The sequence below is a fragment of the Aythya ferina genome (genome assembly GCF_964211825.1).
Source record: "Aythya ferina genome assembly, chromosome: 12".
In the NCBI taxonomy this organism is placed as follows: domain Eukaryota; kingdom Metazoa; phylum Chordata; class Aves; order Anseriformes; family Anatidae; genus Aythya; species Aythya ferina.
Window position 1 is genome coordinate 1,697,485 of NC_140308.1, and position 15,709 is coordinate 1,713,193.

Below are 15,709 nucleotides of genomic sequence, written 5' to 3' on the forward strand. Positions count from 1 at the left end.
TTCCCCGAGCTGCAAGATATAGGGGCTGAGGGGAAGATGATGTCAGCCTCACTGCTTCTTTGTGGCATTCCTTCCTTTGTATTTAAATGCATCTCCAAAATGCTGAAAGCTTAATATCTGCTCGGGCTGAGAGTCCAAGGAATTCCTCTCCGGCCTTTAATTTCCAATTAGCTGAGCGACTCTCCCTCCTCTGCCCCTGAGGCTGTGTTATCATCCAGCCCTCCACGCGGAGAAGCTCCTGAAATTGATGTAACTAATAATCGTGGCCAAAGTCCCCCTGCATTTACAGGCTGTGGCTGCAAAAACGGAGCCCTGATGTAAAAACCGGCAGCGACAAATGGATTATTTCGGTGGCAAATTAGTCTCTGCGGACCGGCAATTTGGGGATCTGAACAGTGGAATTGGAAAGCAGAAGATCAATTCCAAACACTTAGAGCCGAGGTTAATGCCCTTCAAGCAGCATTGAGTGCAGCGATGAGAGATAACGCGCCTTTGCATTTCAAGCGCGGAGCTGGGGAGCGCGGCTTGAAAAGTGAAAATGGGAAAGTTCGGAGCAGAACAAGAGCGGGAGATGCCCCGTGGTTGCTAATAAAACCTTTCGCAGTGTCTGGGGACTGAGTTTTCGGGCAAGTATTGAGGATGCCAGCGGGCTTTTACTAAAGGAAGTGGAACTAATGGTGCTGAGAAGGAGGTTGTGGAACTGGGGACGGTGGCTGCCATGCAGAAGCTTGGCAAGCTTGGCGCTCGCAGCTCTCAGTACCTGCTGAATCGAGCCTTGCCCAGCCGTGGTGGACGGCTTCCAAAAGCCTCCTGGCTTTGTGCAAAGTGAGGCAGCTGAGACGAAGCTCTCCTGGAGGTTTGAGAGCGCTCCTCCTTCCGCTGAGGGCATCTCCACAGCCGTCACGCGAAGTAATTCCAGCAGCTGAAGGAAAATGTTTGAAGGTGAGAATGGTTTCACTCGGGGACTTGGGGGGGAGCCAGTGCTGGGAGGCAGCTCGGTGCAGAGCTGCAAGCAGCCTCTCCAGCACTGCTGGATGAGAATCGCTGAGAATCTCTCCCCAGGGATCCTGCTGTGGTCCTCAGCACTGGGAAGCTTTACAGCCTGCGCTCCAAGAGTTACTCCGAGTGCTTCTTCGTACCCAAATAACTGTTTTGCAGCTGGAGTGCCTTGTTTGCCTTTTTTTTGACAGTTTTAATACTTGGAAAAAAACTTTTGCTTTTGTTTTCTGATGCTGTTTGGTGTTTTTCATTTGTTATCAGAAAGCGACACAGTGGTGCCTCTTGAATTAAACTGTTAGTATTAAAGAGCAACTGCAGGGGAAGGACTGAAATCCCATTTTTAGGTCCCTTCTTTTCGGTGGAAAATGTCTATTTTAGACACGGCGAGAAGCCCCTATTTGCTGGTTTTCTTCATATCCCCTGCCGCAGTTTAGAGTTTTGTTGTTGCTCGAAGTCTAGTTCGGATTATATAAATCCTAAATAAAGGGGGAGCCCTAGCCAAAAGCCTGTGGTCGCTTAGAAGAGCAGAAAACCCTCTGCCATCCAGCTTCTCAAGAGCCAATCTGGCAGCTGACGTGCGATTCTCTCTGCCTTTTTCCCTCCTGGAGTCACTTAACACCCTTCTGGGCGATACAGGGGCTGGTGGGACGATTCCCATCCGAAAGGGATGGGGACAGAGAAGCCCTGGGCCTCTTTGCCAGCGCAGCGAGGAACGCGTGCCAAATCCATTTGCTCTGGATCGGGCTCCAAACCCCCTCCTGGCCGGCTGGGGAAGGGAGATGAGCTCTGTGCCTTCTCCCAGGGCCTGATCCTGCCTCCTGCAGCGGGCAGGGGGTGCTGGGCGAGGATGCTGCGGAAGGGCAGAGCTGGCTGGCGGCGCCTTCGCCTCTGCTGGGGGAAACGAAGCTCGCTGCTCGGAGCTGGAGCGTCGGTCCGGGGAGCTGGCTGGGGAGCCGCATTCTTGGGCTGTTGAAATAAGATATTTCAAATTTGATTTAAAAAAAAAAAAAGAAAAAAAAAAAAAGAAAAAAGAAAAAATGGTTTTAAAGTGCATGCGTTTCTCAAGCTGAAATTGAAATCAAGCGTTCCAGCGGATTTGAGAGGAAAGTTGAGTTCCCGTTTCCCCTTGCGAGGCGTGTTGAAATTTCGGGCACTTTGTTCCACTTCACGCTGAAGTTTCTCAAAATCCCCTGACGGAACAGAAACTTCCGCGCTCAGCACAGCCCCGCTGACTGCCGGGGTAAGAATTAGCTCCCCAGCCTTCACGCACCCCCTTTCTGTGCTCATAACCTCAGTACCATCTCTCCCAGCAGGATCCCAAAGCCCTTTTAATCTCTGCATCAGAAGGAGAGGCAAGGACGGCGTTTCCCCTGCCCTGGAGCCGTGGGGGGGTCCGGCTGCGAGGCTGCGGTTCCCTGGCAGGCACCGAGCAGCCCTGAACCTCCCCGAGCCGCAAGCGGATGCTGACACCTCCCGGGTGATATTCCAGAACTGGAGTCCTTTGACATCACATTTGGAAATTGGTTCTAGGAAAGTTCTTTTTTTTCGGATGGAAAACTGCGGTAGGAGTCAGCGCTGCTGTTTGAAAGGTTGAACAATTACAGGGAAACTAATTTAGCTCGGATGTTAAAACCAGTCTGTGCTGGTAGGCGCAGTCCTTCGAAACGGGGGATTAACGAGGTAAAGTCGTGACAAAAGGTTTGAGGAGAGTTTTTAAACCTGAGCTGGTGTGTGAGGTAACTCCTGGCAGCTGAAGCCTTACAAGTAGGACTTGGAGTAACCTCTCACGGGATGGCTCGGGGTGGAAGGGACCTTACAGATCACCTCATGCCAACCCCTAGGGATGTCTCCTACTAGATCAGTGATCCTCTCTCTGGCAGAACTGAGGTGTTGGAGATTCCCCCCAGCTCCTCCTTCACCCAGCTTTGGGACGCCAAGGGAGCGGTGGGAGCCCTCGGCAGCCCGTGCTGGTGAGAGCTGCTGGTTTGGTGGGGTCAGGAAGCACAGAGCCCAGGAACCTCGCTTAGAAAACCCGGTGGTGGCTGCTAATAACGGTGGTGGCTGCCTAGGAGGGTGACAAAAATGAATTCAGTTGCATCTCAGAAAAAAAAAAGCATGATGAAGCCCCCAGCTCCTCCAGGGGTGCGAGCAGAAGGCAGGGCTGCCTGGCTTGGTGCTCCGGGAGGCTGCAGAAGGGCCCTGTCCCATCTCCTTGCTCATTTCCATGGGTAGGCAGAGTAATTCCATCGCTTCCAGCCGCCAGGAAGACGAGGAGCTGCTGGCCTAGCTCGCTGTCCGGTGTTGTGCTTGGGAAGCTCACAAGAAAATCCCTTCCAGGTCCGCGGGAGCAGGGCCGCGGTGAAGCCCCCGTTCCAGTGGACGGCCGCGTGCCTCAGCTGTGGCTGCTTCTCTGGAACAGCTGTCGGGATTCTTCTGGTGCCAAAGAGATAATCTGACTTCAGGGAAAATCTTGCTTTTGGAGGGAATGGTTGTGAAAGGAGGCACGCTGACCTGTGTGGGCTGGCTCTGGCAAGAGAGCCTGACGAGAGGGAACTGCTCTGACCTTCGGATGGCTCCTCAGCAGCCGTCCCTTACGCAGGTGCCCCGTGCCAGCAGGCCAAAGAGACCCACAGCCACCTACAGATGGAGTGGGAAGGAAAAAGAGCAGCGGAGGATTCGGCTGCAGCGAGCAAAGAACCGGAGGCTGGCACGGAAAGGGATGTGTAGGGGGGGACAGGCAGGATCGGGTGCCTCACAAACGGTGAGATGTGCCCAAGCCCGTGGCAGATGAGGTGTGGAAGAGGCCACCTTCCCCTCCTGTTGGCTGCTCCTGCTGTGCCTGACCTCATCTGGGAGCTGGGGGGACCCACAGGGTGTTGGGGGGACCCGCAGGGTTTTGGGGGGACTGATCCAGATGGAGCAGGGGAAGGATGCTGTGTCCCTTACCCCGCACACAGCCCTCGGCACCCAACCTGTGGGGTCTGCACCAAATCACTCCAAAACGGCAGCTGCTGGCTCGTCACCCCGTGGGACACACAGCACAGACGGGCCCTAACGGCTGTCCCAGGGGACGTGGAGCTGAGTTGTCCCCTGGCTGTCCCCAGGGACGTGGAGCCCAGTTGTCCCCACGCAGCTCCCAGCAGCGGGCACCCAGCTCGGCCCTTGCGGGACCTTTGCTGCAGCAGGGGCTGTGCCCAGCTGTGCCTGGAGCAGATCCAAGCCCCAGCTGCTGCCCCAGGAGATGTGGAACCGTCCTTTAGGGCTCCCGACCGCAGCGCAGGGCGCAGGGGAACACGGGGAGCACCCTGACCTGCCCCACCAAAGCCGAGCCGCTTATCTCCCCCGCTGCCAACCCAAACCACACACAGGCTTTACAAACACATGGGAGACAGAAAAAGCAAAACAACCCAGCCCAAAAAAAAAAAAAAAAGGTGCTAACCGGGCAGGGGGAAGGGGCTGCAGGGGCTTTTTTGGGCACGGGACCCCCTCCGGAGGGTCTCGGCGCGCCGGCTCCCGGGCACAGCGCGCAGGGGCTGCGCGCCCTGGGGCGCACCGGGGCGCACCGGGGGGCGCTGGGGCCGGGACCCCGGGGAAACCCGGCCCGATCCTGGGGAAATCCGGCCCGATCCCGGCGCAGCCGCACCGGGGAAGGCTCCGGGAGGGGGCACCGCCTGCAATCGGCGGCGGCTGCGCAGTGCTGGGGAGGCAATGGAGGAGAGGCTGAACGCTGTGCGCGCACGGGTGCGCTCCTTCCCCGACTTCCCTGTGCCCGGTGTGCTGTTCCGGTGCGCGGAGGGGCTGGGGGGGAGGATAAAGGGGTTGGAGGGGGAGGAAAGGGGTTGGGGATGGGGCAGGGGTTGGAGGAGAGGGGCTGGAGATGGAGCAGGGGGCCTGGGAATGGAACAACGGGGTTGGGGATGGAGCAGGAGAGCAGGGGGTGGAGAAAAGGGGATGGAGGAAAGGGCCTGGGGAGGGAGTAATAGGGCTGGGGAGGGAGGAAAGGGGCTGAGGATGGAGCAGGAGATAGGGCAGGGGTTGGAGGAGAGGGGCTGGAGATGGAGCAGGGGGCCTGGGGATGGAGGAAAGGGGCTGGGGATGGAGGAAAGGGGCTGGGGATGGAGCAAGGAGCTGCTTAAGGGGTGATTCAGCAGCATGGCAGGTCTGGGCGTGCTTCGTGGCTGCGGCTTTGGTCCCTCCCCAGGAAACCACAGATGCCTCTGCAGCAGCCCCGCTACCCATCTTCCCCCGTGCCTGCACGCCTGCTCTGCTGGGCACGCTTCCCCTGGGTGCAGCAGCTCCACCACGTGCACCTCTGGGTGCTGGCTCAGCGCTCTTCCTGTCTTTGCAGAGACATCAGCCCCTTGCTGAAGGATCCCGTGGCCTTCAGGGCTCTGATTGATCTGCTGGAAGATCACCTCAGGGCGTCTGTGCCCCGCATCGACTTCATTGCAGGTGGGTGTTCACTGGGACAGAGCACGGTGTGCTGGTGCTGCCCGGGTGGTCGGTGTGGGGAGACGCCTCCCCGAGGGGCCAGGAGATATCGTAGCCCTCGGGTGTCATCCGAATTACAGCCTGTATCATAGGTAACACCAGCAGGGGCTCTACCCTTGCCCCAGTACTGTGGTTTCCTGAAATACTGGTTTGGGATGTGGCAGACGTCATCTGATGATGCTGCAGTGCCAGTTTTGTAATTCAGTCCTTCCCTCAATAAGCAAAGAGGCATTCACTGAGCACCAAAGCCCAGTGTGCCATGGCTGGAAGGTCTCACGCAGTCCCCAGGGCACGGAGCTCCTGTTTCCAGCATGTTTTCCTTCTCAGAGGGTTTTATCAAGCCAACTGAAACAGGCTTTGTGGTGATAACACACTGCAGCATGCATTTTAAAGAGGCTGAGAATGAAAGTGCTCAGGAAGGTGCTGCTTGGACTGGGCGATAGCCCAGGGCTCGGGGAGCCTCAACCAAACCTAGCCAAGTGGCTCCTGATAACCAGGCTCTGCCCCTGGAGGTGCAAAGTCCCTGGGTGCGTGGCCGGACTGATAGCGGGGCTGAGCTGAGCTTGCTGCTGTAAAGAAGAGCTGGGAGGGAGGCAGAAAGGGCTGCCGAGCTGCTGGGGGAGTCACTGCCGTGCCCCACGGGTCCCCAGCAGCCCATCTGGGTGAGCATGGTGCCGTGGTGCACGTCTCAAACCCCATGAGGGCAAAATGCTCCTGCAGTAATTGTAGATGGCTTGCTTGCAGCACGGGAGGATGAACCTGGGGTGTCGCACGGTGGCTCTCAGGCGTTGGCTCTGCTGAGTTTTTCCTGCTCTGCCCCCCAGGTCTGGACTCCCGCGGCTTCCTCATAGGCCCCCCTCTGGCTCAGAGGCTTGGGGTGGGCTTTGTGCCCATCCGAAAGAAGGGGAAGCTTCCCGGACCGACCGAGTCCGTCTCGTACAGCCTGGAGTATGGCAAGGTAACGCCCGGGGGGGAAAAAGGGTTTTCCAGGCTGTGGTTGGGGCTGTGAGTAGAGGGGGCGATGAGGCTGGTGGAGGATGCCCCGGCCAGCCCCGATGGGTGCTGAGCCCAGGGGCATGGCACAAATTTTGGGAGCTCCCCAGGGCTTTGTCTCCACGCCACGCACCCGGGGTTGGTGTCGGCGAGCCGTGCTGTGGGTTTTTTTTGGGGGGAAGGCAGGATGTGGGATAAGAGTCGGTGCTAAATTGCTTTCTTTGGCTTGAATTCAAGGGCATGACCATCGAGCTCCCCCTCTTCCAGTAAGTGCTCTGGGTAAATGCCTTTACTGCATGGCTTCGGGGCCGGGCGCTCACCCCGTAACACCGCACCCCTTTGGGATGGCAGAGCCCTAGGCCCCGTAACCCGCTACGGCTGGTAACTAACAGCAGCAGGAGCTCCACGCTGCCACTACTCACGAGGTCTGTTTGGGCCAAGCCCCAAATTCATCCGACAAAGGACGTGCCTGCAGCTTTTCCCCACACCAGCCCTCTGCAGCGTGCGTTTTGGGGCTGATCTCGCTGAAGACGTGTCCGCGTTCCTCGCCGTGTGGGAGGTGTTTCCCTGGGAGGCAAGGCTAAAATGAGGCTGCTCTTTCCACCCTGCAGGCTGAACTTGAAATCCAGAGCGACGCCGTGGAACCGGGACAGAAAGTGGTAATCGTGGATGACTTGCTTGCGACTGGAGGTGAGCGAAACGCGGGCAGAGGGCACGGGGAACGCGCACGAGAGCTCCACGTGCGGGTCTGCCTGCCATCGCCCTGATTTCCCCCCGGGGGAGTGACTTTAACCGAGACTTTGTGCATGGAAACTGCCACCCCGTAACGCTTTGCAACAAGGGAGAGGGCAGGAGCAATGCCTGTGGTGGTTAAAATCGTTGTGGGTGCTAAAACTTGGGCTGTGCGAGGCGCAGGAACGCGCTTTGGGGTTAGCCCCGGGTGCTGCTCCTTCTGCTGACCCTGTGTGTCCTGCAGGTACGATGCGGGCAGCCTGCGAGCTGGTGAAGAGGCTGAAGGCGGAGATCCTGGAGTGCCTGGTGATCATAGAGCTCAAATTCCTGAAAGGGGTGGAAAAGCTCGAGTCCGTCCCCTTCTTCTCCCTGCTCCAGTACGACTGAGGCTCAGGCCGCGGACGGAGGCTGCAGGGTGCTCGCTGCCAGCCCCGGCCCCCTCCTGCGTTGGAGTTGTCGCTGGCTTGATGCCACGAGGGGGTGGGCAGGGGGGAACCTACAATTTCAGTCTGAACTCTGGGCCAGATGCTCCACGAGAGTAAGTCCCAGCCGTTTTCCAAGCCACAGATCAAAGCATATTCAGCGCATGGATCCTTTTTTGGGTTCATCCCGTTGGAAATAGGGAACAGACTGCCTGGGGGGACGGAGACCACAAAGGGGTAGATTTATTTTTTTTTATTATTATTATTTTTTAGGATACCAAAGTGAAAATGTTGCTGCTGAGGCAGGGCAGGGCTGAGAGCTTTGTGGGGTCCAGCACATGCTGTTGTTTGAGCCGTACCTGGCCAGCCTCCTTTCAAGGGGTTCCTAAAAAACTCAGAAGGTGGGCACAAGGTGATGATTTGTCTCAGGGGTGACCTGATGTACCTGCCACCGGAGGAAAAGCTGCCAAAGCACCAGCTGAGGCAGCGTGATGGACTGAGGAGGGTTCAGCAGAGCCCATCGCATGGTTCGGGTCAGCCCCAAGAGCAGGCAGGACTCAACGTGCCAAAATTTGCACCACTGAACACAGCACAGCCTGCGGCCCCGCCTCAGCAGGGGCTGAACCCACTGGTAAAATAAACATCGACTTCTTTTTATTTTTTCTAAACGGTCTCAGAGCTCTCCTTGCAGTAGCTGAAGCTGTTCCATACCCTCCTGAGCATCTCCCTCCGGTCCAAGCCATCAGCGGAGGCTGTGGTGTGCGCTCCCCACGGCCACCCCAAATGCTTGGAAGGAAGCACCAACCAGGGAGGCAGGATTTGGCCCTTCCAGGTATTTTTTTTCTCCCCACTCTGGCTGCAGGAGGGGCACCCAGGCTGATCCTGGTGGGCTTTCACGGAAATAATTTCCCTGCGCTGGGGATGGAGCGCACCCAGCCCCGTGCTTCCAGCTGTCGGGACCATGGGGGCTATTTTTTATCCCCGTTTTCCTGAAAAGCCACTTCAGCGCTGCTCAGGGAGCGCTGAGGAACATCAAACATCGTTCCCCCCCCCCGGGGGAGAAACCTACCCCAGGGCACTGGGATTTACAGCCAGCCCCTGCGTGGAGCCGGGCGAGGCAGAGCCTCGCACGCATTCTTGGCACGAGGCTGCGGGTCCCCGCTGCGAGGCAGAGAGGGGAAAAAAAGTCGGTTCCACCCCGAAGAGCTGTGGAAAAGCAGCTGCTCACCGTGGAAGCGAGCGCGAGCCCCGGCCGGTGCCAGGGCTGGCAGCGTGCGAGGCCAAGGGGTGACATCAGGGAACGTGGGGACACTGCCTGCGCCTGGGCGGGCAGGGAGAGCCCCCCCCTTGGTGCAGGCAGGAGGAAGATTTTGGGTCCCAGCGGCAAACGGGAGTTCCCAAAGGGGGTCTTGTGCTGAGCCCAGCCCCATACCCTCACCCCACAGCCTCTGCAGTGGGTTTAAACCCCCCCTGTAAGCCCCCAGGGTTGCTCCTGCTGGGAGTGGGGCTGGCTGCAGGCAGGGTGCTGGAGGAGGCTTCCTTGGGGCATCACAGCCAGCAGGATGAAGGATGGGCACCTCCCTGCTGCTTCTTCCACCTTTTTAACCAAAACCTGCGATTCTGAGCAGCCGAGGTGAGCAGCACCAGGCAGCCCCCTCCTGCCCCACAGCAGCTCCCCAAGCTGGGTGCACCCCGGGCAGGCACCTCTTGCTGCAGCCGGGACCCTCCTCAGAGCACCCATCCCTCCTCCCCAAACCCTACAACTGGTCCCCAGCAGGAGCAGCAGGAGCTGGGACCTGCCCCAAACCAACCCCCCGCTGCCTCCAGCCCTCTCCCAGCTCCCGTCCCGTCCCTGTGCCGCCCGGGGCCCTATTGACAAAAGCTGCATTCAGCTCTCGGCGAGCCCACGCTCACTTTTTCCAGTCAGTTTTTCCCCAGGAGTTGGCCGAGGACCCGGCCCTTCCCTGCGTGAGCGGCCGGGGCCCGGTGCCACGGGAGAAGCGCGGGGCGGCCGAGAGCCGGCTCGATTTAAAACATTTAATGCAAAGATGTTTGGACAAAAGTCCCGTCGTCGTTTCCAGCCGGGGCTGGAGATGCGCGTTGCCCTCGCCCTTAAAAACACAACAAGGCCCCGGAGAGCCAAAACAGCAATTGGGGACTTCTCCTCTCGCTCCTTTCCTCCTCGTCACCCTCTCTCCCCCTGCCTCCAACCCCAACACCGGTCCCTGGGGGGAAGCTCCTGCCTCGAGCCTTCAGGAGAAGGACCAGGACAGGTCAGAAACTCCTCGTCACCACCCCAGGACTGCCTGCCTTCACCTTGGGGTCAACTACAGCCCCCCGGGGACCCTGGCAAAGGAACTAGTTACAATTAATGCCCGCTCTCCTCTTCCTCAACCACCCCCGGGGCTCGCTACACCTACGGAGGTGATTACACAGGGGAAAAGCCCGGACCCTTATCGGGCTCAGAGCGCTTCAGCCTCCTTGGCCACCTTGGTGAGCCTCTCCACCACGAGCCCGAGCTCCTTGTTCTTGTCCAGCTTGATGTAGGTGTCCGTCCTGATGGCGTGGATCCCCACCCAGTCGGGCAGCAGCTCGGCGAAGAGGCGCAGGTGCTTCTCCATCTCTCCTACACAGGAGGGGGAAAGCAAAGCAGCCGGCTGAGATCTCCGCACCCCATCCCACCCCAAACCAACCCCCCCGGGAACCATCCCGCAGCCCCGGTGCGCTCCCCGTTTCCTACCCGCCGTCATCTGCGTGGGGAAGCTCTCGGCCATGCGGGCGCACGCCACCTCCAGGGGCAGCGCCGGCTTCTTCTCGGCCACGAAAACGTTGCGCAGGACGCGGGCCATGGCCGGCAGCCTCCCCAGCAGGGCCAGCCGCTCCTCCTGCCCCGCGTCCCGGGTCATCAGCGCCTGCAGCCTCCTCGCCTCCTTGGCACGGATCTTGGGGGAGGAGGGGAGAGAAGGGAGGAGAAGGGGGTCACAGGTGCAGGCAGGACCCCTCCGGCCACGTTTTGGGGCCAGGATGGAATTACTCACCCGCTCCAGCAGCTCCTGGGACACCCCCTTCAGCGCGCTGGAGGTGCTGGCAGGGGACGGTGCTTTGGAAACCACCGGTTCCCCCGCACCGGCTTCAGCGGTTCTCAGGGCCAGGTTGGCAAGAGCTTTTTCCATCTGCTCATGTGGAAGAGGGAGGAGGAGTTGGGTTGCAGCTGGGAGGAAGGAGAAGTTTCCCCTCCGCCGCCCCCACCTCCAGGGGCCACCCTGCAGCAGCCCGGCACCCCCCCCACACCCCTTTGACCCATCCAGGGGGACAGTTTGGTGTCCTCCATCTCCTCTCCCAGCCCAAATCAGCTCCTCCAGCCCCAAAACAGCCCCAAGGTGGTGATATCCAAGCTGGGCTCCCCCCTGCCTCCATCTTCCAGCTCTCCAAGGCAACCCTTCCCCACTCCTACCCATTAACATCCTCCCAGAGGAACCAGTTTGGGGTCTGGGACCCCCCCCAAAAAGGCAGCAGTTGGAGCCAGACCCCATCCCCGCTCACCTTGGGGATCATCATGCCCCGAGCTGTGCTCAGCAGCTCCTGGGCCGTGGTGATCCTCTCCTCCTGCGGTGGCCGCGGCAGCTCCACGGGGCTGATGTCCGGCACCTCGTCCACGTTGAAGCGGGGATGCCAGCGGGTCAGCTTGTCCTCGGGCACCACCATGGGGGGCGTCAGGCCGGCCAGGAACGCCTGGAGAGGGGGGCAAGAACGGCATCACTGCACCCACGGGCTCGTGGCCACGCCGTGCTCCCAGGAGAAACCCCAGGATTTTCCCTATTCTTCATCCCACAACACTGCCTGCCCGCCACGAGCACCCACAGAGCCCACGGCCCCATAACATCCTTCATTTTGGGTGCCACCCCAATGCTGTGGGTAGCACCCAGAGCCCCCCCGAGGCAGAAGGAGCAGGGGCTCACCGCGTGGTGCTGCTTGACGATGTTCACCAGGCTGCGGTTGAATTCCCTCCGGCGCTCCAGCAGGCGCGACGCCGAGAGGTGCGGGCGGCCGCACAGCTTCTCGTCTGCCAGGAAGAGGGGAAAGCATCACCTGCAGCGCGCCCCCAAAAGCGTTTTCCAGCTCCAGCTCCTCGGTGGAGGGAGCACAGAGCGCTCCGGACACCCGCAGCTCCCCCCCCGGACCCACCTTCCCCCAGCACGGGCTCCAGCGTGAGCTGGTAGTCGGACTTCTTAATGCCGCTGCCGAAGGTGGGGATGTTCTTCTCCTGGCGCAGCCGGTACGAGGTGGGGTACACCGCCTTGATCTGGCCCACGTGCCGCTCCTCAAACTGCCTGCAACGGCAGCAGGGAGCTCAGAAACCCCAAGGATGACACCAGGGAGCTCCGAAAGCCCAAGAGATGACACCAGGGAGCTCCAAAACCCCAAGGGACGACACCAGGGAGCTCCGAAACCCCAAGAGATGACACCAGGGAGCTCCAAAACCCCAAGGGACGATGCCAAGAAGCTCCAAAACCCCAAGGGACGACACCAGGGAGCTCCAAAACCCCAAGGGACGACACCAGGGAGCTCCGAAACCCCAAGAGATGACACCAGGGAGCTCCAAAACCCCAAGGGACGATGCCAAGAAGCTCCAAAACCCCAAGGGACGACACCAGGGAGCTCCAAAACCCCAAGGGACGACACCAGGGAGCTCCAAAACCCCAAGGGACGACACCAGGGAGCTCCAAAACCCCAAGGGACGACACCAGGGAGCTCCAAAACCCCAAGGGACGACACCAGGGAGCTCCAAAACCCCAAGGGACGACACCAGGGAGCTCCAAAACCCCAAGGGACGACACCAGGGAGCTCCAAAACCCCAAGGGACGACACCAGGGAGCTCCAAAACCCCAAGGGACGACACCAGGGAGCTCCAAAACCCCAAGGGACGACACCAGGGAGCTCCAAAACCCCAAGGGACGACACCAGGGAGCTCCAAAACCCCAAGGGACGACACCAGGGAGCTCCAAAACCCCAAGGGACGACACCAGGGAACCAGCCCCAGCACCTAAAGCTGGGAGCCCCAAAAAAAACATCAAGACGCTCTCCAACTCACTTGCGCATCATGTCCTGCACCCCCTGCTTGACCTTGGCGAAGGTGATGGTCTCGGCGCGGTTGAAGAGCATCCCGGCGATGGTGTCCACGCTGCGGAACATCTCGGCCAGCACCTTGTACTTGTAGGGCAGCGTGAGCCCCGGCGGCTGGTCCTGAGCGAGGGCGTGGAACCGCTGGTACGCGGGGAGCTTCTGGCCCCTAGGGGAGGAGGAGAGGTGTCAGGGCACCCCGCTCTGAGCAGGCGCAGGGAATGGGGCACGGGGACAGCCCCGAGCACGCACGGGGGGGACTGAGACCCCCTGGGATGGGACTGGGGTCTTGGAGAGCACCCCGCTGCCAGCAGGGCTGAGCTCGGAGCCGTGCGCCCACCCCGGTTGGGGCAGGTCCCCTCTGATCCCGTTGTCTGAGCACCCCAACGTGGGTCACAGCCTGCCCTGTGCGCCCTGGGGACGGGGTTTGGTGGTGGGGAAACATTTTTTGTGCTTTTTTTTTCCCCCAAAAGCCTCTCCTCACCCATCTCCTGCTGCTGCCGGAGCTGTTGTCTCCTGTGCCTGTGCTCCGCTCGCCGCCGCCTTGTCGCGGAGCCGCAGCTCCAGGCCCCGCAGGGTCTCCAGGCGGCCCCGCAGCTCAGCACCGGCCCCGGCGGGGATGGGAGGCAGCTGGGACGGGGCCTTCATCTTCATCTTCATCCTCTGCAGGCGGCTCCGCAGCGCGGCCAGGTCCTCCTGGGGGTGTGGGAACGGGGTCAGGACGGGCTGGGAAGGGGGCAGGGGACGGACAGGGACCCTGAACCCACCCACCCCATAACCACCCCCATCCCAATCCCAATCCCAATCCCAATCCCAATCCCAGTACCGGCTCCATGCGCGGGGCTTTCCGTGGCACGGCTCCACCGTCCTCTTGCTCCCGGTTGGGGGATCGCGTCCTGCCCACCGGGGGGGGCTCAGCCGGGGGGGGGCTGGCAACCTGCGGGACACCGGGGCTGCGTTAGGGACCGTGCAGGGAACCCCCCCGGGACCCCCCAGCCTCACACGGGGGGTGCCGTGGGGGCACACCGGGGGTGCTGCCACCCCCTTCCCGTGTCCCCCCGTACCGCAGGCAGCTCCAGCCTCTTCCGTGCCGATTTCCCCCCGCGTTCCCCGGTGCCGGTCCCGGTCCCGTTCCCGGTTCCCTGCTCCGCTTCCATCTCCCGACGGCTCCGTTTCCTGCCCGCCAGCCCCGGCACGGCCGGGACAGCGCCGCGGGACGGGGTGCGGGGCGATGCAGGCAGCGGCGGGGGGGCTCCATCCTCTGCCTCCCGGTGCACCGGGGCTCCCCCGGGGGCTGCCTTCAACCGGGAGCCGCCGCCGCGCTTGGCTGGGACGGTGGCGGCCGCCTTGGCACGGCCGAAGAAGTCGGTGAGGCGGAGCTGCGCCATGGCTCCGGTGCCGCTCCCGGTGCCGCTCCCGGTGTCCCGCTCCCGCTCTCCCGGTGCCGGCGGCGCGCGCGCGCCAAATCCGCCGCTCTTGGCGGGAACCCGCGCGCGGCCGCGGCTCCGCCCCCCCCCCTCCTCCCAAGCGGGTCACGTGGGGCGGAATTGGCGCCACGGGGCTCTTAAAGGCGCCGCGCTCCCCGCGCTCCGCAGGGGCTCCACGTGGGTGGGTGGGGAGGGGGCTCGGCGCTGCGCAGCGCGTGTGGGGTCGCGGGGGGCTGCCCGCTCGCAGCCCCTATAGGGTGGAGGTGCCCAGGGCGCTGGGTTTTGGCCGTGGGGACCCCCCCCAGGGGTGCTGCCACCGCTGCAGGGGTGGGTGCTGAGCTGGGTGCAGCAGGGGTGCGTGCCATGGGGCGCAGCGCATGGCGAGGGTCTTGCCCCAAAATAGGGCAGGGGGCCCTCAGCCTCGTTCCTTCCCCAAAACTCATAGGGAACCAGCCTGTAAAAGCTGCTGCTGCTTGGTGGCTGCGCCCCATAAGCAGCCCTTGGTGCAGAGGCTGGCTGCGGGGTCCCCATCTGCATGGATGGGAATTAATTATGGCACTGCCCGGACACGGAGCAGCGTGCGCGCCCGGAAAGCTCCTTGCCGGGCACTCAGGGCCGTGCCCGCAGCTCATTACGGGGCCGCTCTGCTCTCAGCACGGCTCTTAGCACCACGAGCCAGGCCGGCAAAGTGGAGCGGGGCCGGATTCGGCTGCGCGAGGCAGGGCTCAGGGGTGCCGTTCCCTGCGCCCATTTACTCCCGCAGCCTCCGCTCGGGGTGCTCGGGGCTGGGAGCAGGGGGCTGGGGTGGGCACCGTGCGCCGCCCCTTCCAGGATCTGCTGCGGGTTTGGGGACGCAGCCTGGGGCTCGTGCAGCGCTGGTCTCCAGTGCCATGGCCGTGAGATTTACAGCCTCGTGGTTTGGTGCTCACGAGGGTTTTATTTGTATGAGTGAATTTTTCTGGGTGCCAGCCTCAGAGGTGGCTCAGGTGCCTGCAGCCCACCCCAGCTCCCACACGGGGCTGTGCCCACGCCGAACCCATTTAGGGGGGTCCTTGGCTCTGTGCTGCACATGGTTTGGGGGCTGTAGTGATGTCCATATGGACAGGGCTCCTGTGGCAGTGGAAAGAGCCCCAGGGGAGCCCGGGATGGAGAGTGGAGCCCACCGAGGCAGGGAGCGGGTCGGCAGGGAGCCAGCTGGATGCCCGGCCATCGAGCGAGCGCATTCGGAAAACAGAGGCGGCGAAGCCAAAGAATGCAGAGAATTTTACGGGCTGATGCTTCCTGCTCCGGGCAGCTTCCAGCACTGCCTGGGTGCCGCGGTGCTGCCCTCGTAGCTGGGTGCGATGGTGGGACACGGGACGGGGCACCCGGCCCCACGGGGACACGGCTGCTCGGGGGTCCCGGGGGCTCCTGCCCCAGCTCCAGGACCCTGCACGGGCATTCCCAAACCCCTGTGCAAGTCGTTCAGCCTCAAGAATCCCTGATCGCACATTTTTTTTTATTATCATTACCCCGAGGAGCAAA

General features: G+C 61.5%; 2 protein-coding genes across 2 annotated transcripts; one reads left to right on the plus strand and one right to left on the minus strand.

Annotated features, from left to right (window-relative positions):
• Positions 1 to 4,579: 4,579 nt before the first annotated feature.
• APRT (adenine phosphoribosyltransferase) lies at positions 4,580 to 8,305 on the plus strand. The gene is made up of 5 exons (XM_084533013.1): positions 4,580 to 4,784; positions 5,348 to 5,451; positions 6,315 to 6,448; positions 7,095 to 7,173; positions 7,460 to 8,305. The coding sequence occupies exons 1-5, from the start codon at positions 4,708 to 4,710 to the stop codon at positions 7,600 to 7,602; spliced, it is 537 nt and encodes a 178-aa protein (XP_084389139.1). The 5' UTR covers positions 4,580 to 4,707; the 3' UTR covers positions 7,603 to 8,305.
• A 1,355-nt stretch (positions 8,306 to 9,660) lies between these two features.
• Positions 9,661 to 14,239, minus strand: CDT1 (chromatin licensing and DNA replication factor 1). The gene is made up of 10 exons (XM_084533988.1): positions 13,823 to 14,239; positions 13,585 to 13,695; positions 13,243 to 13,454; positions 12,730 to 12,927; positions 11,823 to 11,968; positions 11,597 to 11,700; positions 11,181 to 11,369; positions 10,676 to 10,810; positions 10,378 to 10,579; positions 9,661 to 10,263 (listed from the first exon to the last, which is right to left on the minus strand). The coding sequence occupies exons 1-10, from the start codon at positions 14,144 to 14,146 to the stop codon at positions 10,100 to 10,102; spliced, it is 1,785 nt and encodes a 594-aa protein (XP_084390114.1). The 5' UTR covers positions 14,147 to 14,239; the 3' UTR covers positions 9,661 to 10,099.
• Positions 14,240 to 15,709: the final 1,470 nt, after the last annotated feature.

Excerpts from the sequence above, each read along its gene's own strand:
- APRT (XM_084533013.1), top strand. The coding sequence starts at position 4,708 with ATGGAGGAGAGGCTGAACGCTGTGCGCGCACGGGTGCGCTCCTTCCCC. Across the intron at positions 4,785-5,347 it reads GTGCCCGGTGTGCTGTTCCG|AGACATCAGCCCCTTGCTGA; the intron begins GTGCGCGGAGGG and ends CTGTCTTTGCAG. Across the intron at positions 5,452-6,314 it reads CCGCATCGACTTCATTGCAG|GTCTGGACTCCCGCGGCTTC; the intron begins GTGGGTGTTCAC and ends TCTGCCCCCCAG.
- CDT1 (XM_084533988.1), bottom strand. The coding sequence starts at position 14,146 with ATGGCGCAGCTCCGCCTCACCGACTTCTTCGGCCGTGCCAAGGCGGCC. Across the intron at positions 13,455-13,584 it reads AAGCCCCGCGCATGGAGCCG|GAGGACCTGGCCGCGCTGCG; the intron begins GTACTGGGATTG and ends CCACACCCCCAG. Across the intron at positions 10,264-10,377 it reads CCCCACGCAGATGACGGCGG|GAGAGATGGAGAAGCACCTG; the intron begins GTAGGAAACGGG and ends CCTCCTGTGTAG.